The sequence below is a fragment of the Cyanistes caeruleus genome, chromosome 10 (assembly GCF_971803275.1).
Source record: "Cyanistes caeruleus chromosome 10, bCyaCae1.hap1.1, whole genome shotgun sequence".
Taxonomy (NCBI): Eukaryota; Metazoa; Chordata; class Aves; order Passeriformes; family Paridae; genus Cyanistes; species Cyanistes caeruleus.
The window spans coordinates 18,139,096-18,162,086 of record NC_141710.1 but is presented as its reverse complement, the minus strand read 5'-3'; the positions used below and the strand labels follow the sequence as shown (position 1 = coordinate 18,162,086).

General features: G+C 41.5%; 1 protein-coding gene across 2 annotated transcripts in view; it reads left to right on the top strand.

Annotated features, from left to right (window-relative positions):
- The window catches only part of TTC14 (tetratricopeptide repeat domain 14), a 170,245-nt gene extending 147,319 nt beyond the window's left edge, over positions 1-22,926 (top strand). The window contains exons 4-15 of one of the 2 annotated variants that reach the window (XM_086844097.1): positions 9,607-9,663; positions 14,145-14,266; positions 14,484-14,683; positions 15,047-15,131; positions 15,221-15,350; positions 15,940-16,092; positions 16,748-16,819; positions 17,841-17,960; positions 18,044-18,166; positions 18,877-18,994; positions 20,929-21,038; positions 21,484-22,926. In XM_086844097.1, the coding sequence (XP_086700223.1) occupies positions 14,498-14,683; positions 15,047-15,131; positions 15,221-15,350; positions 15,940-16,092; positions 16,748-16,819; positions 17,841-17,960; positions 18,044-18,166; positions 18,877-18,994; positions 20,929-21,038; positions 21,484-22,450 (2,064 nt within the window). In that variant the 5' untranslated portion in view covers positions 9,607-9,663; positions 14,145-14,266; positions 14,484-14,497 and the 3' untranslated portion in view covers positions 22,451-22,926. Of the gene's footprint in view, positions 1-9,606; positions 9,664-13,635; positions 14,067-14,144; positions 14,267-14,483; positions 14,684-15,046; positions 15,132-15,220; positions 15,351-15,939; positions 16,093-16,747; positions 16,820-17,840; positions 17,961-18,043; positions 18,167-18,876; positions 18,995-20,928; positions 21,039-21,483 lie in introns of those variants that run through there. The other variant, XM_086844096.1, reaches the window with a different exon arrangement.
- Positions 22,927-22,991: the final 65 nt, after the last annotated feature.

Here is a 22,991-nt window from a genome sequence, read left to right as displayed (position 1 = left end):
GGATGAACTGGCCAGTGAATCACAACTGGCTCCTGAATTTGCTGCTCCAGCAGGCAAAGGGAGGAAGCAGAGTCTGTCAAGAGTTCAGCTGTTCGATCTCCTGCCTGGTAAAATCTCCAGGCTCTATGCCCTGTTCTAACCTGTTTCTTGTTACTTGTAGTTGAAGCTATTTTTGAGTGGGTCAGCAATCATATATTGTGCTATTTGCTGCAGATCTAATTAAAATGCTATCAGTACAGGATCTAGGTGTTTTTTTCCTTGGTGGAGTGTTTGCCTGAGCTGAATAGGGGTAATGTGGGAGTCACAGTGTGATACATTTCAGCCCTGCTTTGGCACCTAACACCAGTCTCCTGAGATTAGCTTTCTCAAATGGCTCTTTTGCTCTAAGCCATGGCCCTCAAATTCAGCAGTGAGCTGAAATGGCTGCTAAATGGCTGAAAAAGTTATAACTGATACAGATATCCACTGAAACTGGATTTTAGAGAGAACATTCAGTTTATACAGAAAGAACACTGAATTACACCTCATTAGTCATGGGTACAGTTTCATGTAAATGTTTTGCAGTAAATATAATTGTGAGCTAATGCATTTGGGCTAAAATCACTGCTGTCCCGAGTGCTGTGACTTCACTAGTGTTTGCTGTCATCAGATCTGGCCTTCCCAGATCAGTATTAGCAGAAATGTTGTGGAGAGGGATGTAGCTTTTGGAATGCATGGGGATTTCAGCATGTTTTGAGGAGGTCCCAGAACACTGCAAAACACACTCAGAGAAAGATTACAGGCAAATGCAGAGGCCATTCCTTAACAATACACCCCTGTTCAACATCACTTCAACATATCCTTGATCCAGAGGCTTACAGATCACATTAGCATATGTCCTGATCTCTCCTGATTTTGTCTGTTACATCTGACACAGAAGAGGGTCCCAGCCAGGAAAGAACTTTCCATGCTCAGGTGTCACCAGGAGTGCATCTACACCCCACAGAGAAACAGAGAGCAGTGAAACTGCTCTAACACAAAGTTCCTGAGCTGATGAGTCTGCCTGGGGAGCTGGTGTTCTTCATTAACTCAGATCTGGAACCTCACCAAGTGATTTGGTTGCTGTTAAGCTCTCAGGATTTCTGTGTAAAAGGCATATCAAAACTGAAAGAAGTATCATAGATATGACTGTGTATCGAAAGGAGGATCCTGAATTATGTCACAGCCCATCTAGAGTCATATGTGCAGGTGTTCCCAGGGACTGGGTGACAGGAACGAACCACAGGTGTCACCCAGTGTGGTCACATTCCAGGAGCACAGTCCAGCAGCATCGCCCCAGCTCTCTGTGAGCTGTGCTGCATCACCTGGAGGCACAGCACAGATCACCATTCATTTTTTTCCCCTGGTGTTTGGCAAAAACAAATAATAGCTGGAAGTAAAATGGTTAGCACAGGTTTATTACCTTTGAGAGAAACAAATCACAAAAGGGTAAATTGAAATTAACTGGGTTGAACACAAGGTAAATCAATAGAATTATACCAGGTTCATAAAAAGGCAGGACTTCTATTCTGTGACCTTTTGTGAGGATAAGTTGGAGGAAAAACATGAGAATGAAGAGAGAAGATTCTGAGCTCTAGATATCAGTAACCAGATGTTTTTAGCAGGTGCTGTAAGCCCTAAACAGTGGATTTTGCTACATGGAGCCTTATTTGTCTAAATCCAAAAAGGACTTAAGACTAAGGCCAGATGGGTGCAGGTGGTCATGGACATTACTTCCAAAGCTCAGTGGCATCTCATTTGCTCTGGTGGGAATATGGGAGGAAAATTTCTTCTCAACAGACAACTCATCTAAAAATAACTCCCTTAAACAGATTTTCAGGCTTTTTTTTGTATGATGATGTTAAGCGGAAGTAGTTTATGACTACTGAGACAGTTTTTGTTATTAGGAATTTGCATTTTAAGTTTAATTGAACTGGGAAAAAAAATCCTCTACATTATTTTCCTCTATTTTTAATCTCTATTTTGTATTTCAACTTCTTGATTTTAGGTCACCATCCAGGGCAGTTTATGTTATGGATTCTCAGTGTATTATGGCATTGATTACAGCTGCAAGTTTGCCAGACCTATTGCTGCAAGTTGCTGCAGTATCTATTACCAAAAACTGATTGAAATATGAACTATGAAATGCTGACTATGAAATATAAAATTTTCATCTGTGCAGTGAATCATACTCATTTTCATAAATACATCTGTTCATAAATAAACCAAAATTGGCAGATGTTTCCACTCCTGAAATAAGATTTAACTGCTATGACACCTTTTAATGTTTCCAAACAGTTGTTTGTTTCCTGAAGCTAATGGTGAGTCAAAGTAATGTCAAGATGCAGTTTGGTAAATGGATGAATGCTGGGTTAGAGTAAAGTGATTAATTTTACAGCAGAGATCACTTGTAGCTCCTGGGAAAATACAGTCACTAAGAAGTAAATTCCATGTTAATGAAACCTCCCGCATGTGCTTTGGATGAACTCTGGATGAGTTAGGGAAAAGTATAAAAGTATAGAAAGGAACTGGGAAGCAAATAATCTGTTTCTTGGAGGTCTTAGAATCTTGATGAAATGCAAAAAAAAAATTGAATTCAACATGGAAAAATGCCAGTTAATCTCAAGGAAAGAAGTTCATGTTGTCCCTACTTCCTGTGAGGGGCAAATCTGGGAAGGAGTAACATGAAGGACTAAGAAATTGTTGCAATGCGTGTGCCCATGCAGCATGAAAAAGGAAGCATTGTTCATCTCCATATAATGCTGTCAGAAGAATACAAGTGTTTTTGGGTAGCTCATTACAACCAACAAATTGAAGGTCATTCAGTATAGGGCAGAAATAACTACAGAGGGACTTTTGTACAGACAAAAAGGGAAGGTTGGAATGGATCAATATTTATAGGCTGGTGAAAAGAAGGTTAAGTGGTTGAGAACAAAGAACTTGCCAACAGTCTACAAATGGGATAAGCAGCAAGAAATAAGAGGAATTCTTTATAATGTTCTAAGGCAGAAAGGAGGAAGAAATTAAAATTTAAGCTGAACACCAAGATAAAAACTGTGATACAGAAATGAACTTGTAAAAATCTCACAGGGAACTATTTGAACCTCACTGCTTGAAGATTTGGACACAGTCTAGACTAAATATATTTCTGGGAATAATTCATTTCCATTAGTATCAGGACATGACCTTCTCACCAACTCCCATTAATCTACATTGTGTAAGTGCCTTATGAGGCAGCAGCAGGGATGGGGCTGGCTGTTAATGCTTGGCTGGGGGACAGTACACTCCAAACAAGTGCAGCTCAGACCCATGGCAGGCCCTGGGACCAGTCCCATCTCCCAGATGAGTCCATCTAGATCTACACTGAGTGAGAATCCCACAAAGACTTCAAAACTCATAAGTCATTTGTATTAGCATAGGATCTACAGTAATTAAATTCTTTATCTATAATAACTCCAAAGTGAAATGAGATTTAAAAAATAATGTCTATCTTTCCTGTTTAGGAGTTTTTAGATTTTGCCTTTCCTTCTGGATTGACTTTTTGATAACTCAATGACTTTCTGTTCTGGTCCTTAGGGATTTTTCTCATGGGAGCACTAAGTGTCTCACTGTCTTTGCTTGGGCTTCAGACAAAGCTCCTGTCATTTCCTCATTCCTCTTTTACCATGCGTGCCAATGGGACCATCTTTACCAAATAGGCTCGGTTGCTTCCCCAGGAAGGAGCAGTCTCCCTGTGGGCTAGATGGACAAATTTGGACACTCTTTAAAGGAATACTCTCAGACTGAAAATGCCCAATTCAAACATTTACAGTCTGTTACAACCTCCCATAGTACTCATATCCCACCTCTAGTTCAGGCAGGTTCAGATAAAATTAAAACAAAACAGTCTCCAGACTGTTTGGTATCATATGTGAAAGTAGTTGTGACCTCAAATCACAGGTAATGCAGATAAAAAGTACTAAAAGCCACTGCTGCACCTGGCACTGACAGCTCTGTTGGAAGTCACAGCTAGGCATGCCACCTAAAGATGAATCAAACACAGATTTTCTACAGGAACCTGTGCAACCTAGCAGGAAGCATAAGGCGTGTGGGGGGAAGTTTTTGCTGTTTGTGCTCATATGCCGAGACTACATTGCATGTTCACATTCACATTATTATTAAATTTAGTAAATAAGTGTCTATGCAATTATATCCAAAATCATTATTCTAAACCACTACAGCTGAGTAGCACAGAGCTGTACAAAAAGAGCACCACCTTTCTGGTGTTCTAGAACAGTGGAAGAGACCATTTTCATAGACAGAATCTTTTTATGTTTTACCCTATAGAAATACCCTCTGGTATGTTTTGTTGGGGATTTTTTTAATGTCACTGTGGGAGTACGTGCCTGGGAGAAAATAATGACTCTTAAGATGATTAACATGTTATTAAACTCTGGGATAATCACTGTCCTGTCAAGTGTCAGCTCATGCATTTCATCAGCCCCATGTGACAGTGCTGGACTGCTTATTGCTTTCTTTTATCTAAGGAGAGTATTTTTCATGATCAGCTGCTGAATGTGACCCCTTTGGAACTGCAAATAGCATAAAGAAAACAAAAGTTGGTAAACATTACTAAGTCACCCAAAAAAATAATCAACTGTTTTTTACCAGTTGAAGTAAGCCTAAGCTGACTCCTCATGTGGCAACGTATGGGTGGGACTGGTAAAAGCGAACAGCTGGGGCATAACAAAGTGTGAACTTTACAAGAAATACAGATAATTCTGCTTTTCAGACTGGCTGATGAGTCACATACAAGCACCTGCATGATCACTGATCCTGACACTCCTGTCACGCTCACCTTCTCTTCCACTCTCAGGCGGCCTTTGCTGCTCTCGCCTTGTCACTGTTCTGATTTCATGCATCTGAGTAACTGGGTTAACTCTGCTTGGTTTGGGACTTCCAAATAAAAATAAGTGAAGGCATGTAATAATTGCTTTCCAAGGTCAAAAATGTTGCATGGTCAACAATTAAAATCAAACTTTGGTTTGTAAGCAATGGTGTATTTTACCCCAATAGAGGAGTGAGACCAAAGGCAGATAAAGACATCCTGTGAAGTGGTACATTCAAACTACAGTTCACCTGCTGAGTGACTTTGATTTCTACCACCCTGCTGCTGCCTCTTTTCAGCTGTGAGAGCCACTGTACAAGAGAACAGTGGCTTTCTCCACTGAAAAATGCATTTGTTTTGTTTTTTGGGTTTTGCCAGGGAGCCAGCATTTAATCACTAAGATGTGTCATGCTGCTAAGCTGTGTGACAGCTTGATGCACCGAGGGATGCTCCCCACTGAAAATGTAAACAATTTATGCTGTGTATTTTTCCACCTAAAGAATCTACAGATTTTTGCTAATAATGGCTTTCCTTTTTTCCTGTTACAAAGCAGTGTCTGCATTATTTGCAATTACAAAAAAGTGTCTGCATTTCCATTCAGGCATTGGTGAAGCTAAACAGCTCTTGTACTCTTACTTTACAATATATTTTTGTCTGTGATCATTATTTTAAAATACAAAGTAATAATATATTTACTTTGGGGAAAAAAAAAAGGGGGGGTGGATTTTTATATCAGACTAGCCAGGCTACTGTTTTCTCCTGCTCTTTCTGGCTTCTAACACAGCTATTATAGACCAAAATGACTGTTTCATCTCTCAGCTGTGTGAGGTGCAGTTTCTGAAGTTGAATACAGAGGGTTATGGTCCATTTTAGGCACCAGCAGGAGCTAATGCTCAGAGCCTGCCATTACATCTTAGAGTTCCACAGTAGCCCTAGTTATATTTTGATACATTCATTTGGTCTCACTGAAAATATTGCGTATTCTTCTCTACTTTCCCCTGTCCTTTCCCTGTCATGTATCCTCCCTTTAGCTCTTGGTAGAGTGAAGTATTTTGACAACACTTTGCCACAGCTGATTGGTCAAAGACTCTCCATAATTTCTGACCACCTAACCCTGTAAATCATCCTTACAAGAAGGCATTTCTAGCTCTGGGTAGGGAAAGCTTTTCCTATTATCTCACCACTCAATGCCAAAATAATCCTCACAAAAATGCTTCCCCCTTTTGAAATTTCCAAACCTCTTCTGGACTGCAGGAATCAGATCTCTCTCTGGATGCTGAAATTTATTTAAATTAACCAATTTTGAAGAAAAGTTGTTCTTATATTTTTTAGAAGTACTTTGTGATCACTCCCAACACAAGGCAGGCTTTTCCATCTTAAAAGAAATGAAGTGCTAAATTTGCATGATGAGATTACAAACCGGGTTAGAGAGGTAAAAAATAAAAACTAATAGCAGGTTGCATTAAGCACCTGACAATTACCTGTTTCCCTGGCTGTCATTAGAATTTCTCTGAGGCACATTCTGGTAGTGGGGGCTAATCGAGCACTTCAACCATATCAGCCTGAAGTGTCACTTTTCAGGACCAACCTTTTCCTGGGCTATTAACCTTCTGTTTAAACTTTCAATTGCACATATGCTATCTGGCCTACCCAAGCTTTACAGCATTTTTGAAAGTGCTACATCATTTCCTTGAAGCTTCTCAACTAAGGAAACATTGTATTGGAGCTTTGATTAACCCCCTGTCACTGAAGATACAGATTAGAACTCCAGTAGCCTGAATTGTGCTTACAAGGATTTTGTTGATGCCTTTTTATAGACAGTATGCTGACATTTTGTACAGATGGAAAAATCTGGATTTCTTTCTCCCACTTACTGTTCTCCTACACACATACACACAGTCTCCCATGTATATATTTACCAGTTGTAGGAGGATCAGATCATCACAATTACAAGAGGGGAGTTTTAGACATCAGTGGTTTAGATTTGTATGTTTATTTCTCACTCCAAATCAAATCAGCACAGAGTTACATCTGTAATTAGTTGCGACAGCAAACAATTCCATTTACATATGTCAAAAATTAATTTGTGGTATACTAATTATCATCCATTCTTGGGCCAGAATCGTAAAGGTATTTACATGTCTAACTTATGGGTTTTTTATTCCTTCTTAGGTACATTCTATTATTTTAGCTGCCAATATCTTTAAAAATGCAATTTGGTATCAATGTCATAAAATGTGCTACAAAAGAGAAATGCATGGAATGCATAACTTGCATTTCAGGTTGTCTCTCTATTTGATTTGGGACACGGTATTGGAGGTTGGGGTTTCCTGATTTGGTTTGGGGTGTTTTGTAAGAGAGCAGTTCTAGCCCTTGCTGTACTTTTGGCAGGGGTCCATTTCTTCTGCTACAAGTCATGGCCATCACCTGCACACATACACATCTTTATTCACAGTAGTATTTATTTTTTTCACATTTCAAGCTACCTCCTCCTGTTTCTGCTTTTGTCTTTCCTCTGTTTCAGAGCCTCTATTCCCTGTAATTATTTATTTTGTTCAACTGCCTTAATAAGGCAAGAATCAAGAGGAAATCAACAGCTGTATATTTCTTATATTCCAGAAGTTCCAGTCAAACCATGTCTGGACTTTGACACTTGATTGCTTTGATTAAATCATAATTATAGACATCAGGGAAAGCAAGTTTAGTTACGAATTTCTGTCTTTCATGCTTGACCTGAAACCTGCTGAAATCAGAGGGAGTCCCCAAAGTCTCCATCCAAAATCTCTCTGAGGCACAAAACTGCCCCATAATCCAGTGGCAGTTGTTTTTGTCTCAGCCTTTTTAATTTCTTCACTGATCCAAAAGGCAGACTGGAACATCAGGCAACAGGTTTTACAGATTTAAAAAGTTTTATGATAGAAACAGGAAGCCTCTAACAATAAACTGCAAACCTAAAGACAATTATTAAATTCAGAGCAGATATCTTTTTTTTCCCCCATGGCTTGTTAATTTACTTGCAAATCATTCCAGCTTTTGGGATTCAACACTGTGAGGAATTCACCAAATGTTTAAACAAACAAATATCATATATATACATCAGTTTGGCATTCCACTGTTCCATCTGGCATCTGCTTTTGGTTGATAGGAAAAACAAACCTGATCTGTTGAGAGACTAATGAATATCTACTTATGGCTGATACTTACTGGAATTATATCGACCAGATAATTCTGTAATTAACTTCTCTTTCTGTTTCTAAAAGTATTCCTTAATCACTGTATTTCTGAAAATTCTATTGAGATAAAAATTAATTGGAAATCATATCACACCAATTCATCTTATCATTTTTAATGAGAGATTCACCTGCTAAAGACAAAATTAATTTTGGTACATTTTATTTGTTTTCAAGGTATGCTTATGCATTAAATGGGAGCAAACATGAAGATAATTAATCTGTATTGTGAATTTGTATTGCCAACTGTTTAGCTCTTCATAAGTTAATTAAAGAAGTTTCAACTTTTTAGTTTTAGTGTAGTTTAAATTGTGACAAATTTAAAAGAAATGAGGAGGCTGCTAATTAGTTTGTGACGATGGTTACATGCCTGGTTCATTGATAGCAAGTGAGAAAACAACAGATTTTTGTACATTGCTTTCTAGGCAGTATTTATTGCACATGTTGCACAAATAGAATGTTAGAGCAATTGACCATGAGATACAGAAATAAGTAGGTTGTTTTACCAGAAATAGAAGAAATCCAACTGATTTAGATCTTCAAAATATTTTTAGAGACTTCTTTGAACAACTTTTGAAAGTTCATGCATATTCTAAGACAGTTATAAAGATGTAAATCTCTGGAAAAATCATTTTACGATGAAAACATGAATATTGCTCTGCTTCAAATGAGAGACTTAATAACAAAGAGAAGTTGCATGCTTAAAGATCTCTTTGTAGTGCTTGCAGCCTTGAGGTCAAATATTCACACTTTATTTTGCTACACTCTGGAAATGCAATTTTGAGCTCTAAGTAGTGATTTACTCTGCTGACAGGAAAGTTTTGATGCTGCTTTAAGGTGCAATCACTCTAAAACTTGAAAGCTAGGATGACTCTCCCTTGCTATAAAGCAGGACATGCTTGCTGGTGCCATTCTGTGGAGTGTTAGAAGCTGGAAAACCCATGAAAACCTCACAAAAACCTGCCTGCTCAGCATACCTGCTGCTGAGCCCCCATGTATCAGGAATTTGCTCTGCAGGCAGGATTTCAAGATGTATCACAAGCTGTACAGGTGGGTGTGTACATATTGTCTGTGTCATGATTGCTGCTAAGCTGCCTGTCTGGGGTTCCTGCCAAATAAGCAAACTTCCATTCAACACAGCCTGGTTTTCATATTTAGGGTAAAAAAATGTCAAGGGCAGCGTTTCCTCCAGTAACCTTTTCTGTTTGACCTGAAGCCTCTGAGCACCTGTCACTGCTCTGCAGGCACAAAATGCTGCACTGGGTGCACAAGCTGAACTCACAGCGTACAAAGGCTCAGCAGTGCCACTGCCTGCAGCCTGACAGAAATCCACACTACTCAGAGGGGGGTCTCCACTGACATTTCTTAACCATTATTTCCATTGTACTCCAGAAGGATCTAACTCTTCATTCAGAGCCTGGGCAGTTTCCATGGTCTGTCTTTGCATATTTATAACTTGCAACTGACTATTCTTTGTCTACGTGTTTTTAGAAATCTGAGAAGTGCAAAGGTCCTTGACACCAAAAACAGGTGCTGAGCACATTCCAGGTAAGTTTACGTCACTGAAACCGTACTCTCTTACAGATCATGCCAAAGCTGGACTGAACAATGAACTCATTACAAAGGGAATGCTTGAATGGCCATGACTTGGGTTGCTCCATCACTCTGAGTTTGGGGTTGTCTTCACACTTCTCCCATCATATTTGGTGATTATACCTGCAGACATCTTGTTTTCCTCACAGTAGGGCTATTAACTGGCTAACAGTTATTCTGTGCTGAGGGTCCCTTCATCAGTCTTGAGCTTAAATAATACCTTGGATATTGGACAGTCTCTTTGCTGCTTCATAAATTAGCAAGTCTAAGCAGCAGGACTGCTTTTGGCAGAATTTTCCGTAAGTCTAATACAGCTGGAAGTACAACTCCTCATGTTCATTCTCATTACTACTATTAGCTTCCTCTTTCTTAGCCCAAAAGACATATTGAGTTGAATATTTCACTCTCATTTGCAACAGGCATTTGAAGATAAATGTGCCCAAAATTTTCAGAGAATAATACTTCAACATGTATGATCTTGGAGAATTGAATCTTTTTGTCAGTGATAAAATTTGGCTCTGGGCACAAAATCCTTTCCTGTGTGAGATTTTCTTGTAAGTTTCAGTGACATAGGATGCTTGGAAACATTTGAGAAGCAGCTTGACCTTGTTGCATTCAAGCTGAGCTCACTGATTTGGATGAAAATCTGTTTAGTATTTCACATACCCACTTTGAAGTTCTATCCTGCCTACCAGTGTTTGGGTTGTTCAGGGGCAGTATCCCTGTGAGTTTGACTCTAGGTTCAAAGCCGGCATGGTGTAAATTCATCATCTTTTTACTGTGGGGGTTAAAGTTTACAGGATGGATTTTGTGAGCTGCCTTTTAGCATGCACTGATCTGAACTGTCAGAAGATCTACATCGAGGGTGCTCAGACACACCTGGTTTAAATGCATTGGGAGTGTTCCTCCTCCAGAAGGATGAGATGTTGACTTGTATTGCTTTCTCCTGCTGAATCAGGACACTCCTGCCCACCCTGTTTACTTAGCAGAGAGAGGATCAGGAACTACTCATCCAGGCAGTTCCTAAATCAATGGAACAGAGGATTAACAGCATATGGAGCATGCCCCATCCTCAGGCCTGGCATCTTCTGAGCAAGGTATATAGCCCTGGCTTTACTCCAAACTCTTCCATTTATCATTATTCCTGTCTGAATTGTGGTGGCTACTATTCTCTTTTATCAAAAAAAAAAAAAAATTATATTGGGCAGCTGAAGTAAAGCAAGCAAAGAATGAAAAGTAAAGCACAAAACTTCCACCACTGAAAGGATGGAAAGATATTTTTAAAATCATAATGAATATCCAGGAAGTATCCTGTGAGAGAAAAGGATGCAAAAGCTTATGTATGCCCTGGATGAGGTGGAACAATGTACAATATGTCAGTCTTACATTACTTCCCAGTTTATTACTATAGCCTGAACAACAGAATCAAAAATTACAAGTTAACAGTCACATACTCTGCTCTGGCAAAGCTGTTTCTGAAGCTGGAATTATTTGGGGTAATTTAGTTTGCTTGATTAAGATAATTTCAGGATGTGATTGGCCCAGATAAAGAATGAATCACTTTAAATATGAAGTTAGCCCTCATGTTCAGGGGCAACTAATCTACCTTTTGTGTATTAATGTGTCATAAATTACTGAATTTCCTGAAATGTAGTTGACTTTATACAAAGAAGGAAACATCTGTAAGAGTAATTTGTTGTAGGTGGTTGTGCTTTCACAGTGATTTTTTTCTGCTGTTTTAAGTCCAGAAGTTGTAACACACTGTAAGTCTTTACTCATAATGTCTAATTTCTTGTACATTGCGTGTGTGTATCTGCATATGAGGCTGGAGAAATGCTTACACAAGCAGAGTTCATGCTTTAAACAACTTTTTTTTTTTTTTTTTTTAGCTCTTGTATTTGCTAAGCAACACCAATTAACTCTTACTCAAAATACCATTCCCTCAAATAAAACTGCTGCTATTTGCAGTTGTGCCACATGGCTCAGGACACTGCACTTGCCACATAACTCACCCAGGAAAGGCTCCTGCTTGCACTGGATCCATGTAGGTGCATTAGCCTTCCCATGTCAACCTGTCTAATCAGTCTTAATGTCTAGAAATTTCCATCTGCTGATAACAGTGTTTCCCCACCATGGTAACCAGCAATCTAAGAGCACACCTGGTCTCATACAGATCAGGAAGGCTTTAAATCAAAATCTTGGCAGCTGTTTGGTACATAGTAAGCGTTGTGCCTCCTTTATCTTATTTTATATTAAAACAGGGTGACATGAAATGAAACTAAAATATGCATTTGCCCTTCCAGTGTCTTCCCCAAGTCTGCTACACCAGTGATATCCCTGCTGGCTTTGAACCGAGCTTCTGAGACCAGAGCCTTTGATATGATCCTTGCCCTCTCAGTCATGCTGCTTCCTAGAGGAGTCCGTGTCCCTGATCTGCTGACAGCCAGATTGCTATTTTTTCTTCAGTGTTGTACTGAAGGGAGAAGTGACATTATGCTGTTTGCAGTGGGTTTTCTCCCCCACCCACCTCCCCTTTTAAAATTAATTATTAACTGCTATGCCAGGGACAAATTATTCTGGGGAGCTGAAAAATTGTCATCCTTCTAATAGGCTTGGGTTATTTCCAGCTGGTTTTAAGCACCTTTCTCCATTAGCTGGAGAGGTGATTAGCATGAAGAGCCTCCTGAGTGAAGTGTCATTTTAGCACCGAAAGTTAGCTCTGCGGAGCAGGGCGGCCGTGCCCGGCGCCAGGCCCGTGGCAGTGGCTTGGCTGTGGCCTCGCCTTCTCCCGAGGGAATCCCGCATTCCCTGTTCCAGTGAAGCCAGCACGTCCCTGCCCGCACACGGTGTCACCCGTGGGCTGTGCCGAGGGGACCCTGGCCAGGCACAGAGCAAGGAAAGGGCATTAGGAACACTGCGGAGCTGAGCCCCAGCCCCGAGCTGCTGCCTCACGCCCTCCTTTACTCCAGGATCACAGAACCAGTTGGGCTGGAAAAGATTTCTGAGATTATCCAGTCCGACCTGTGGCCCAACACCACCTTGTCAATTAGACCACAGAACCAAGTGCCACCTCCAATCTTTTCGTAAACGTGACACCACCACCTCGCTGGTCAGCCCGTTCTGATGTCTAATCACCCTTTCTATGAAGAAATTCTTCCAAATGTCCAACCTAAACCTCCCCTGGAGAGCTGAGGCCATTCCCCTCGTCCTGTCCCTTGTTCCCTGGGATCAGAGCATGGCCCCACCTGGCCTCACCCTCCTGTCAGGGAGTGGCAGACAGTGAAAAGCTCCCCCCGAGCCTCCTTTTCTCCAGCTGAGCTCCCCAGCTCCCTCAGCAGCTCCTCAGTGCACTTGTGCCCCAGCCCCTGGCCCAGCTCCGTTTCCATTCTCTGCACTCGACTGCCGGAACTCGGTGCCGGCACGGCAGCGCTGCCCGAGCCCCTCCGAGACCGCCCGTGCTGTTCCTGGGTCGCTCCAGACAGTGCCCGGAGAACGTAGCGGTGCCGGACCCGCGACATCTCTGGTTCGGACCCGTGACATCTCCGGTTCGGGCCCGTGACACCCGCGGTTCGGGCCCGTGACACCCGCGGTTCGGGCCCGTGACACCCGCGGTTCGGGCCCGTGACATCTCCGGTTCGGGCCCGTGACACCCGCGGTTCGGGCCCGTGACATCTCCGGTTCGGGCCCGTGACACCCGCGGTTCGGGCCCGCGACACCCGCGGTTCGGGCCCGTGACATCCCCGGTTCGGACCCGTGACACCCGCGGTTCGGGCCCGTGACATCCCCGGTTCGGACCCGTGACATCTCCGGTTCGGACCCGTGACATCCCCGGTTCGGGCCCGCGACACCGCCTGTTCGTGCCCCGCTCTGGGCGCTCCGGGCCGGGGCCGGCGGTGGCGCAGCGCCCCCTCCCGGCAGCGCCGCCGCGGGCACTGCCTGCGCGGGCCGCCGCCGCCGAGCCGGACAGGATTCCCTCGTGGAAAACCTGTGTAATTTTTGCCGTGTACTTTAATTATTCTCTTTTTAATGCTTCTCTGTTTATAAACTAGAGACGGGTCCGCGAACAGGGCGGACAGCGATGCCGCCGCTCAGCGCGGTCCTCCCGCCCGCCGGAGGCGCTGCGGCCGCCCGGTCCCGCCCTGTCGCCGTTGCCCGAGCGGCGGTTCCCGTTCCGGGCGAGGCGGCGGCGGTGGCGCCGGGATGGATCGGGAGCTGCTCCGGCAGGCGCTGAACCACCACGGCCCCGCGCTGCTGTCCCTGCTCCGCGCCGAGCAGCACGACAACCCCGACTTCCGCGGGCTGCTGCCGCCGCCCGGGGCCGCCCCGGAGCCGCCTCGCGGGGCCCCGCCGGCCGCCTGGTGAGGGGCGCCGGGGCAGCGGCCGGGCGGGCCGTGAGGGGCCGCGGGGCGCGACTCACCGCGTTCTCCTTCCCCCAGGAAAGAGAGGGCGAGCATCGACACCGAGATAAAGCGCTTCATCGCCAAGAAGGCGGATCTGCTGTTCGCGCACTCGTGGAAACCCAACGGGCCGATCGAGGACACCATCGAGGAGAATGAGGGTGTGTGAGTTGGGGGCGCGTCGCTTTATAAGTACCGCGCTTGAATTTACGGTGTCTTTAAAAGCAGGCTTCAAATTTTTCCTGTTGATTTTTATGGGCAATACATAAGTTTCCTGTTAACACAAAAAAAATCATTCACGTGTTTTGCTGTCGTCAAATATTTTGTGATCTCAGGGTGTAGCTTGGCCATTTGTAACTGGCTGTGCCCTTGTTGCAGAGTGTTACGCTGTCATGCCACCCTTGGAGAGGTTCTTGGAGGTGCCCAGGGAGGAGAGGAGAGAGCTGTTCTTCCGTGACATTGAGCGTGGCGATATCGTAATTGGGAGGATTACCTCTATCCGTGAATTTGGCTTTTTCATGGTGTTGATTTGTCTGGGAAGTGGTGTCATACGGGAAATTGCAGATTTGGAAATCACTGTAAGATACAGCTTTGGTCAATACTTCATTTTTGACATAATTTTGTTGCCTCTTGCATCTCTAATGGAGTGGAAGGTGTAAAGGTGAAACAGCTTTGGGATGATGGGTAGTGCTTGATTTTGTGGGCAGCTTGAAATACTTTGCTCAGCCAGTGAACATGTCTTGCTGTGACCCATATTACTGGCTTGAAAAGGTCATCATTTGTGGGCTTACTAATTTTTACTTGAACCAAGCCATGTTTTAAGAATTGCAGTTCTGATGTGCATTAAGCTTAAAATAATCTTTTTTGGCTTGGTCTTGGGGAAGAAAAAAATGTCAACCCTACGGCTTCATATATGACATTCCTGTTCTGTTCTGTTTCAGGCCCTGTGTCCTGTAAGGGATGTGCCTCCTCAAAGCAACCATGGAGATCCTCTGTCATATTATCAGACTGGTGATCTTATTCGAGGTGAGTAGCTGCAGAAGTTGTCAGGAATTAGTTTGTCTCGGGCTTGAGCCATTTCTGTAATTTTATCCTTTCCTGTATTGTTTCTGCAGCTGCGCTCAAGGACGTTGACCGCTACCACGAGAAGCTGGCGGTGTCGCTTTACAGCTCAGCTCTTCCACCCAACCTTTCCAGTACAAAACTGGGCGTGATCACCTCTGATGACTTCCCACTGCATTATAAGTAAGGATGTGCTGTTTGGCTGCATTTGCTGGGTGCAGTCAGGGTGTCTGAAGAGCATCTCTGACAGGCTGGCTGTCCCTTACACTCTTCAGTGGGCATTCTGATTTAATTGGGTGATCACATCCTCCTTGTTGTTCCTCTCTTTAGCATACTTGTGTCTGGATATGTAGGTGTGGTTGGCTTTTTAGCTTCTTTCCAAAAATAAAAGGAAAGCAAAAGGCAAGGTGAGATATCTATTGTTCCTTTTGGACTGTGTTAAAAATTAAAAAACCCTCAAAACCTTGGGGAACTGGAATATGAATTCTTAGCATTTTAAAATTCCCCTTAGAAAATGGGGACACAGCTGTCTGTAATATTTGTAATGTTTTTGCATGTCCTGGCAATAGAGAGTGGGTGCCCAGATGGGTTTCTCACTTGGGGAAAGGACAGAAGTGTTGGTAAATAGCAAGGAAATACATGTCTGTAGAAGAGGACAGTTTGTGAGCAGTAATACAGACACCATACAGGCATTTTTATTCTAAATATAAGCATGATGAAGTAGGGTACAGAGCCTGAGGTCTCATTTGTGTACATTGGTGCGGTTTTTAAGGCGAAGCCTGGAAGTTGCCAGCACAGGAGAGACATTCGAAGAGGTTTTGCATCGTTCCCCAGGATTCGCTAATCCATCATTAGTTGAATATTTAGCAGAAAAACTGGGACTAAGTGAGTCAAATCCACCGTCTTTGCTGAGAAGTCTTCAAATGTAAGTGATTTTTACATTGTTCCTCTCCTGTAGCTCTGTGGAGATTATTCTAATCCATTGAAATAGACTTGTGAGTGGGAGTCCTAGACCACTTAAACCTTTTACGTTTTCACTTGCATGACTGCAGCATACACGTCCTTAAATATTTAAAACCAAACTCCTCTAGAGTAAGAAATTTGCATTTGAAATCCAATTGCTCTGAATAAGCAAGACACCTTACCACACACAATGTTTGATATCAGTTACTTAAGGAATTTATTGCATAGCTCCTGTCATCATCTGTGGATTGAAATGCAGGATGTTTAGGTTTTAATGTCTTCCTACAGATGTTTATTCACAGCATTTATTTTAGTAATAGGTTTGACCCCTTTTGTGATTGATGTTGTGACCTCTACGTATGTTAGGCCCAAGGCAGGTGTGGGCTTTGGATGCTTTTGTTAAATGTACTCCAGTTGTACTGGTTCCGTTCAGCACCTCTAGAACGGTTTGGGAAAAACTGGTTTCAGAAATATGAAAGAACAGACCTGACTAAGGGAGAGCAGTAAGGCATGAACAAATAATTTTTCAGCTTATTTCAACTGCACTGCATCCTGTAACCTTAACCTTGTAGACTCAGACAGCCAGCTTGATGTTTTTATTTGTTTGTTCCTTAAAGCAAAAATTTTAATGAAGAAGATTTTGCCCCTGCCTTGAGGAAAAAGCAGTCTGCATCTTGGGCCTTGAAATGGTATGTGATACTTTTTCTTATCAAAGCTTGTTGTTAGATTGGGTTACAGATTATATTTCTGCAGTTTTTCCTCTCTATGTGTAGCAATGTAACCAGGATCTTATTGAAAATAAACCTATATGCCAAGTGGGAATGTGACAGATAAAGTCCTGAGATTCAGTTCCAAAATCTGTGTCAGGTTTAAGGGAGTTGTTCTTAGAATATTTTTAATATCCTGACCCATTCTAGAGTTGAGAGCAAGATTTGTGATAACACCAAGCACACAATTTTCTGTTTTATAATTGAGTGTTGAATGACCTCATACTTGTCAAGTCATTTAAGCCTCAGACTGTAGATGTAACAAGTGCACTTGCTGTCTTTGCAAAGTTAAATGGAGCAGCAGCCCTGGATATTTACTTGTGCTTTTACACTATGCTTTGTATTTGCAATGTTGATTAATTGCAGAAAAGGCTGCTTATAATGTTAAATTAAATTTTAATTTTTAAGAAAAGTATGTAATGAATTGCTCTGAAAATCAACTTATATTGATTCTTTTCTAATAAGTTAATCTCTTGGAAAATGTGCAAGAAATGTTCAGGTAATATGAAATGTAAAACCTCAGGATATTTGTGTGAGATGAGCTGGTTTGAGTGTGTACCATCTGCCCATATCACCTTGTGCCATCACTCTAATGGGGATTTTTAGCTTTGGATATAATTAAGCTTGTTCAAGGTTAATGGTGGTAGGTCACACATAGTTTTGTGCAGGAAATTGTTTAAACAATAATTCCATAAATCAGAAACAATGTAATATAGTAGCACTGTCTGCAGAAATGTTCTTGAGTGCCTTAAGATACTGGATTAAAGACAATACATTTTTGTGTAATTAGGTCAATATCACCTAACTGAAGTGCCAGTGTGAAGTACACAATAACAAGGTCAAGTTTTAACCTGTCTCTTGTTTGGAATCGTAATTTGTGAGTAACAGAACAATCTGCATAGACTAACAGTACATACTATTTTCTAAATATTTTTTTCTCCAGTGTAAAGGCTGGGGTGGATTATTTTAAGGTTGGGCGACATGTGGAAGCCATGAATGAGTACAACAAGGCTTTGGAAATTGATCCACAAAATGTTGAAGCTTTGGTAGCACGTGGAGCTCTGTAAGTCTGCTTGTTTCATTTTTTTCTCCCTTTTGTGAAAGAGAAATATCATATGTTTCATATACAACTTTCTGTTGCTCTAGGTATGCAACTAAAGGAAGTCTGAACAAAGCCATAGGGGATTTTGAAACCGCTTTAGAAAATTGCCCTACCCATAGAAATGCAAGGAAATACCTGTGTCAGACCCTTGTGGAAAGAGGCGGGCAGTAAGTGTTGGGGTTATGAGTTTGGTTGGTTGTTAACAAGTGTTCTCATAATACATTTTTTTAATACCATTCTAGAGAGGATGCAGAATGGCATCTTTCCTTCCTGGCTATGTGTTTAAAGAAAAATAAAAGTCCTTGGAAATAGCCATCCTTGTGTAATTGTGGTTTAGACTTGGTCCTCTGTCCCAGTTAAAATCCTGGAAAAATATTTGAGGTTTAATCCTCAATATCCTTTTTAATCCTTGATACCCTTTCACTGGTAGGATATCAGGCTTGCATAAAGTCCTGTGAATTGTTTGAATATATTCCAAAAGGTTGAGGATTGTTTAGTTGTTTTTTTTTTTAAGTTTTGAAACAAAATTATGTTCTGTTACTCTGCTGAAATATTGGTGACCCACTCTAATGCAAAATAATTTTAGTTTTGAATATTCAGGGAATAGGTTTCTTTTAACCCATGTGTTAAGAAGAGAGAGGCAGTATTTTTGAAACTGGAATTGATATTTCAGAGAATAGTGTTACAGGTCAGAATTAGGAGATGATAAGGTGAGAAATACTATTTTGTGTTGTTAGTGAGGTGAGCTGAGATGACAGAGGGAGTCTCAGAGAGATGCAGGGGTAGTGTCATAATGCAAATAACAAATACTTTCAAATAAGAAATAGTTGTCAAAATCTGTGTCCTAACTGTATGTGAATTATCGCTTGAATTTTAGGTTGGAAGAGGAAGAGAAACTGCTTAATGCTGAAAGTTATTACAAAAAAGCTTTAAGTTTGGATGATACTTTTCAGGAAGCAGAAGAGGCCTTAACAAAACTCCGTAAGCACATGCAGGTGATTCTTTACTTTCTTTTCATATGGTGCTCTCGGTGACAATAAATAAACATCAAAAATCATAGTAAGTCCTTTGAATAGAGAGGGGTTAAATTGATGGTTTGTCTTATTCTCTGCTTCCCGACTCCACAGTAAATGTTTTCTAGTGAGCATTATGGCTGTACCTACCAGAAGAAAGGTACCTCTTGGTGACTCCACTGTTTTGGGATAGTAAAGAAATGCCAGACAGTGGAGACGGGGAAAGAGCAAAGCGGGGATAAGAATATCCCATCACACAGTGTGATTAAAAAGGTTAATTTAAAACATTCTGTGAATACAAATGTTCAAAGTGTAAAACACCCCAGCCATATAAACATTGTTACCATAGTCTGGCCAGACCCTTGGTCCTTGGGGTACTTAGAGAAAGAGAGTAACACCAGGCAAAGCTGAGGCACAGGGAGCTCACATGAGAGGGAAATGAAAATGTAATTGAAATGAAAACAGCAGGAGGTGGAGGGTGGGCGGGCAGACAGTTTGAATATCTCAGCTTTCTCCTCTGCTGTCTGGTGGTTTTTCTCTCTTCCCTTGCACGCAGCATGTTTCCCAGGTGAGCCTGCTGGGTCTCTGTGCTAATCTGAGTTGTCATCTTTTCCCTTTTATTTACCTCCTTTGCTTGTGTTGTCTTCCAGAGTGGGTCAAAAAGTAGAGCACTGAGGAACAGGCTTGTGTTGTTCTGTGCTTCTGCATGTGAGGATGTACACAGGCTGGGGTAGAGGGCCTTAGTCAGCAGTTCTTCAGTTGGTGGAGCCATAATGCTGACAGGATGTGTGGAATCAAGGGGGAAGAGGAGATAGGACAATCTGATAAAACTGAGCTACACCAGAGACAAAGAGGTGCACATTATTTGAGCAGTACCTGTGTTTGGCTGCTTTAGAAAGAGGTGTCAGTTAAAATGATGAAGAATATTCTCATCAAGTAGGAGATAAATGTTATTCCTTTGACATTCTCCTGTAGTCATTGATGCAGCAGATAAAGAATATGACAGCTGTTGTTCGTTGCTATGCATGGCCTTGGCTGCATTGAAGGCTTTTCTTTCTTATAGCTGTTAAGACAGTTGCTGAGTTTTGAAAATTAATCAGACTTCTGCTCAATCTCAATAGAGCAACTCTGTAGAGCTGTAAGTGGCAGAAGTCTGATCTCTTATGGACTTAAGTAGTTTAAGGATTATTTTTCTGCTTAGATGCTATCCTGCATTTACCTGTAACTTAGTACATAAGTCTGATATTGTCCCTTCTATGTAGAATGGCTGAAACAACTGCAGTGTGTTTTCCTGTAATACTGATTATGTGTTTTTCTCCAATGCATTTCCCTCTGAACGGAACTGTTGCTGCTGTGCCTGCTGTCTGGTGCTGCTCATCACCACCAAACCCCTGGAACTTGATTTCTTATGTAAACTATGCATCAAACTGCTCTGTGAAATTGTTACAAAACGGTTTGTATTCAAACATGGCCAACTTGAATTCATCTTCAACTGGGTTCTGCCATGTTTTTCTTGTAAACTACAATAATGATGACACGTTCCCTCAAACTCTCCTCTCTGTTTTGGTTGTTTGGGGATTTTTTCCTTATTTTTCTACATGTTGGTAATATTGGGGGATTTTTGCATATTCTATCTGTAACTTTTGGGCTCTATGCTTCCTGGTGTGCTGGATCATGGGTACCACTGCAATGACTGGTCAAATATATTTTTTAATGGAATAAAAACTGCAATATGGTCCTTAAATATAAACCTGTCACAATGGCCAATACCAAATTCCTGAACAATATTCATTTTTGGTCTGGGAATCCTGGTAAAACATTCCTGGTGTATACATTTGGATGGGGTTGAATGGGGGTTAATACCCATGTTAACACTACTAATGTAATCTTTTTTATGATGCTTGGGTTCAAAAAAGAAATCTTTGGAAATGAGGGAGAAACAAGCTGCCAAAGAAGAGAGACAGAAAGCAAAGAAAATAGAAACGAGTGCAGAAAAATTGCGTAAGCTCTTAAAAGAAGAAAAAAGGTAACTGTTACATTCAGTGTACTGGTTATGTGGCAATTAGTGCAGATGACACTGTGAGCAATCCATTTCAACAAACAGTAAGCTGGGGAAAACTTCTCCCTGGGTAAGCTGCTTTTCCCTCAGAATGTTTTTGTAGACAGTGTCCTTTAGTGCATACAACCTTTAATGGAGGTGTGTGTGGAAGAGAAGTTGTTTAAGGAATACTTTGCAATGTGACATATTTGCAAAGCGTAATGCCATGTGAAATTGGGAAAGAGGTCTTTCATAACAAAATGTTCAGTGGATTTAATCTTTTGATGAAGAAATGACATTTGAAGTTATCTTGCCAGTCAGGCTCAATTTCTGTTCCCACCTTACAGTCCAAGCTGGGGGATGCAGATTTGCTTTCTATGTGTAGTTTTTGCCTGATACTGAAGGTCATCTCACAAGTTAATTATTTTTTTAGGTTAAAGAAGAAAAGGAAAGTATCGACTTCCTCCTCCTCTTCTTCTTCTTCATCCTCCTCCTCCTCTTCCTCCTCCTCATCATCATCCAGCGATTCATCATCAGATGTATCAGCTTCTTCTTCCTCCTCTTCCTCTGATCACAAGAAACGTAGGAAAAAGCGTCGGCATAGATCTGAGTCTGCTCGCAGCTCCAAAAAAAGCTCATCTAGAGCTTCTTCCCATTATAAAGATCAGAATAGGAAAGAGGAGTGGTATTCCCCTCCAGCTGATACCTCTGCTTCCTTTCTTAACCAAAGTTTTGAAGTGGAAAAACTGCTGGAAAGGCAGGACAGCGTAGCGTGCTCAAAAATGGAGGGAAAAGAGAAAGACAGACACTGTTCTTTTTCGAGGACTTCAGGTGATGATGAAGACACTTTTGGAGGTAGGTCTGAAGATTCAAGAGATTCTTACAGTAGCTCCAGAAGTCAGCCAAGTCATAGCAAAACTGAAAAATACAGTAAACCAGAGAGATTTTTCTCCAGTTGGAGGGGTCCTTCAGGTTCGTATCATAAATCAGATTATAAACCCAGGATGCATTATTACAGGAGATTTGAAAGGGATGGAGAGTGGAGAAGAGAGCAGTTTAAGAGACATGGCTCAGGTCAAGACAGGTATTACATGTCCCCAGGGTCTGACTATTCTGGCAGGTCAGGGGGGAGGTATAGGTCATATTCTAGCAGCTACTCCCATGAAGGTGACAAAGGTTATGATAGTGACAGGCAGCATAAAAATGAAAGTGAGTCTAACAGTAGAAAAAGAAGTTACGAGGAGGCTGATAAAACAAAGGAACCAGATGAAGAAGTGTCATTAAATGGTACAGAACAAGCAGAAAGTAGTAAAAGAAATCTGCCTCAGAACTTAGTTAACATATTCAATCAGATAGCTGAGTTTGAGAGGGAAAAAGGAACTAAGCAGAAGAAACAGTGAAGTACGTGAGAATACACTACTTGAATGAGTGTAGTTATGTGAACTTTTAACTTAGTATCTTGTGAGGAAATACATACAAAGAGTGAAAGGCAGAATTTTTTCTGCCTTTCAGAATGTCAAAGTATTCTAAAAGATCATATGTTGGAAAGAGATGGAAGAATATCTTACATAAAACATCAGTTATTATTTAAAATACAAGTTTCCTGTGCTCTTAATTTGAGGTGTTCCTGTACAATATTCTGTCTGATGGGCTGAAATCCCTTGACACCCCAGGGCATAGTTAGCTGTGCTCACATCAAATACGCACTTTAACAACAGCTGGGCTTGGTTTTCCTTGTCCCTGGGGTACTATTGACTCTTGATATTCTTCTATCAAACTTAACTTCCAGCTATAGAAAAGGGATAACAGAATGAGGTCATGTGCCATCAATGTATATAACCCATTTGATCATTAAATTTTCTTAATTTTTCTTAAATTTTTGTGTCTGGGTTTTTGTGAATGTTGCTGGGATGTTTCATCCTGGTGGACTGCTACATGTGC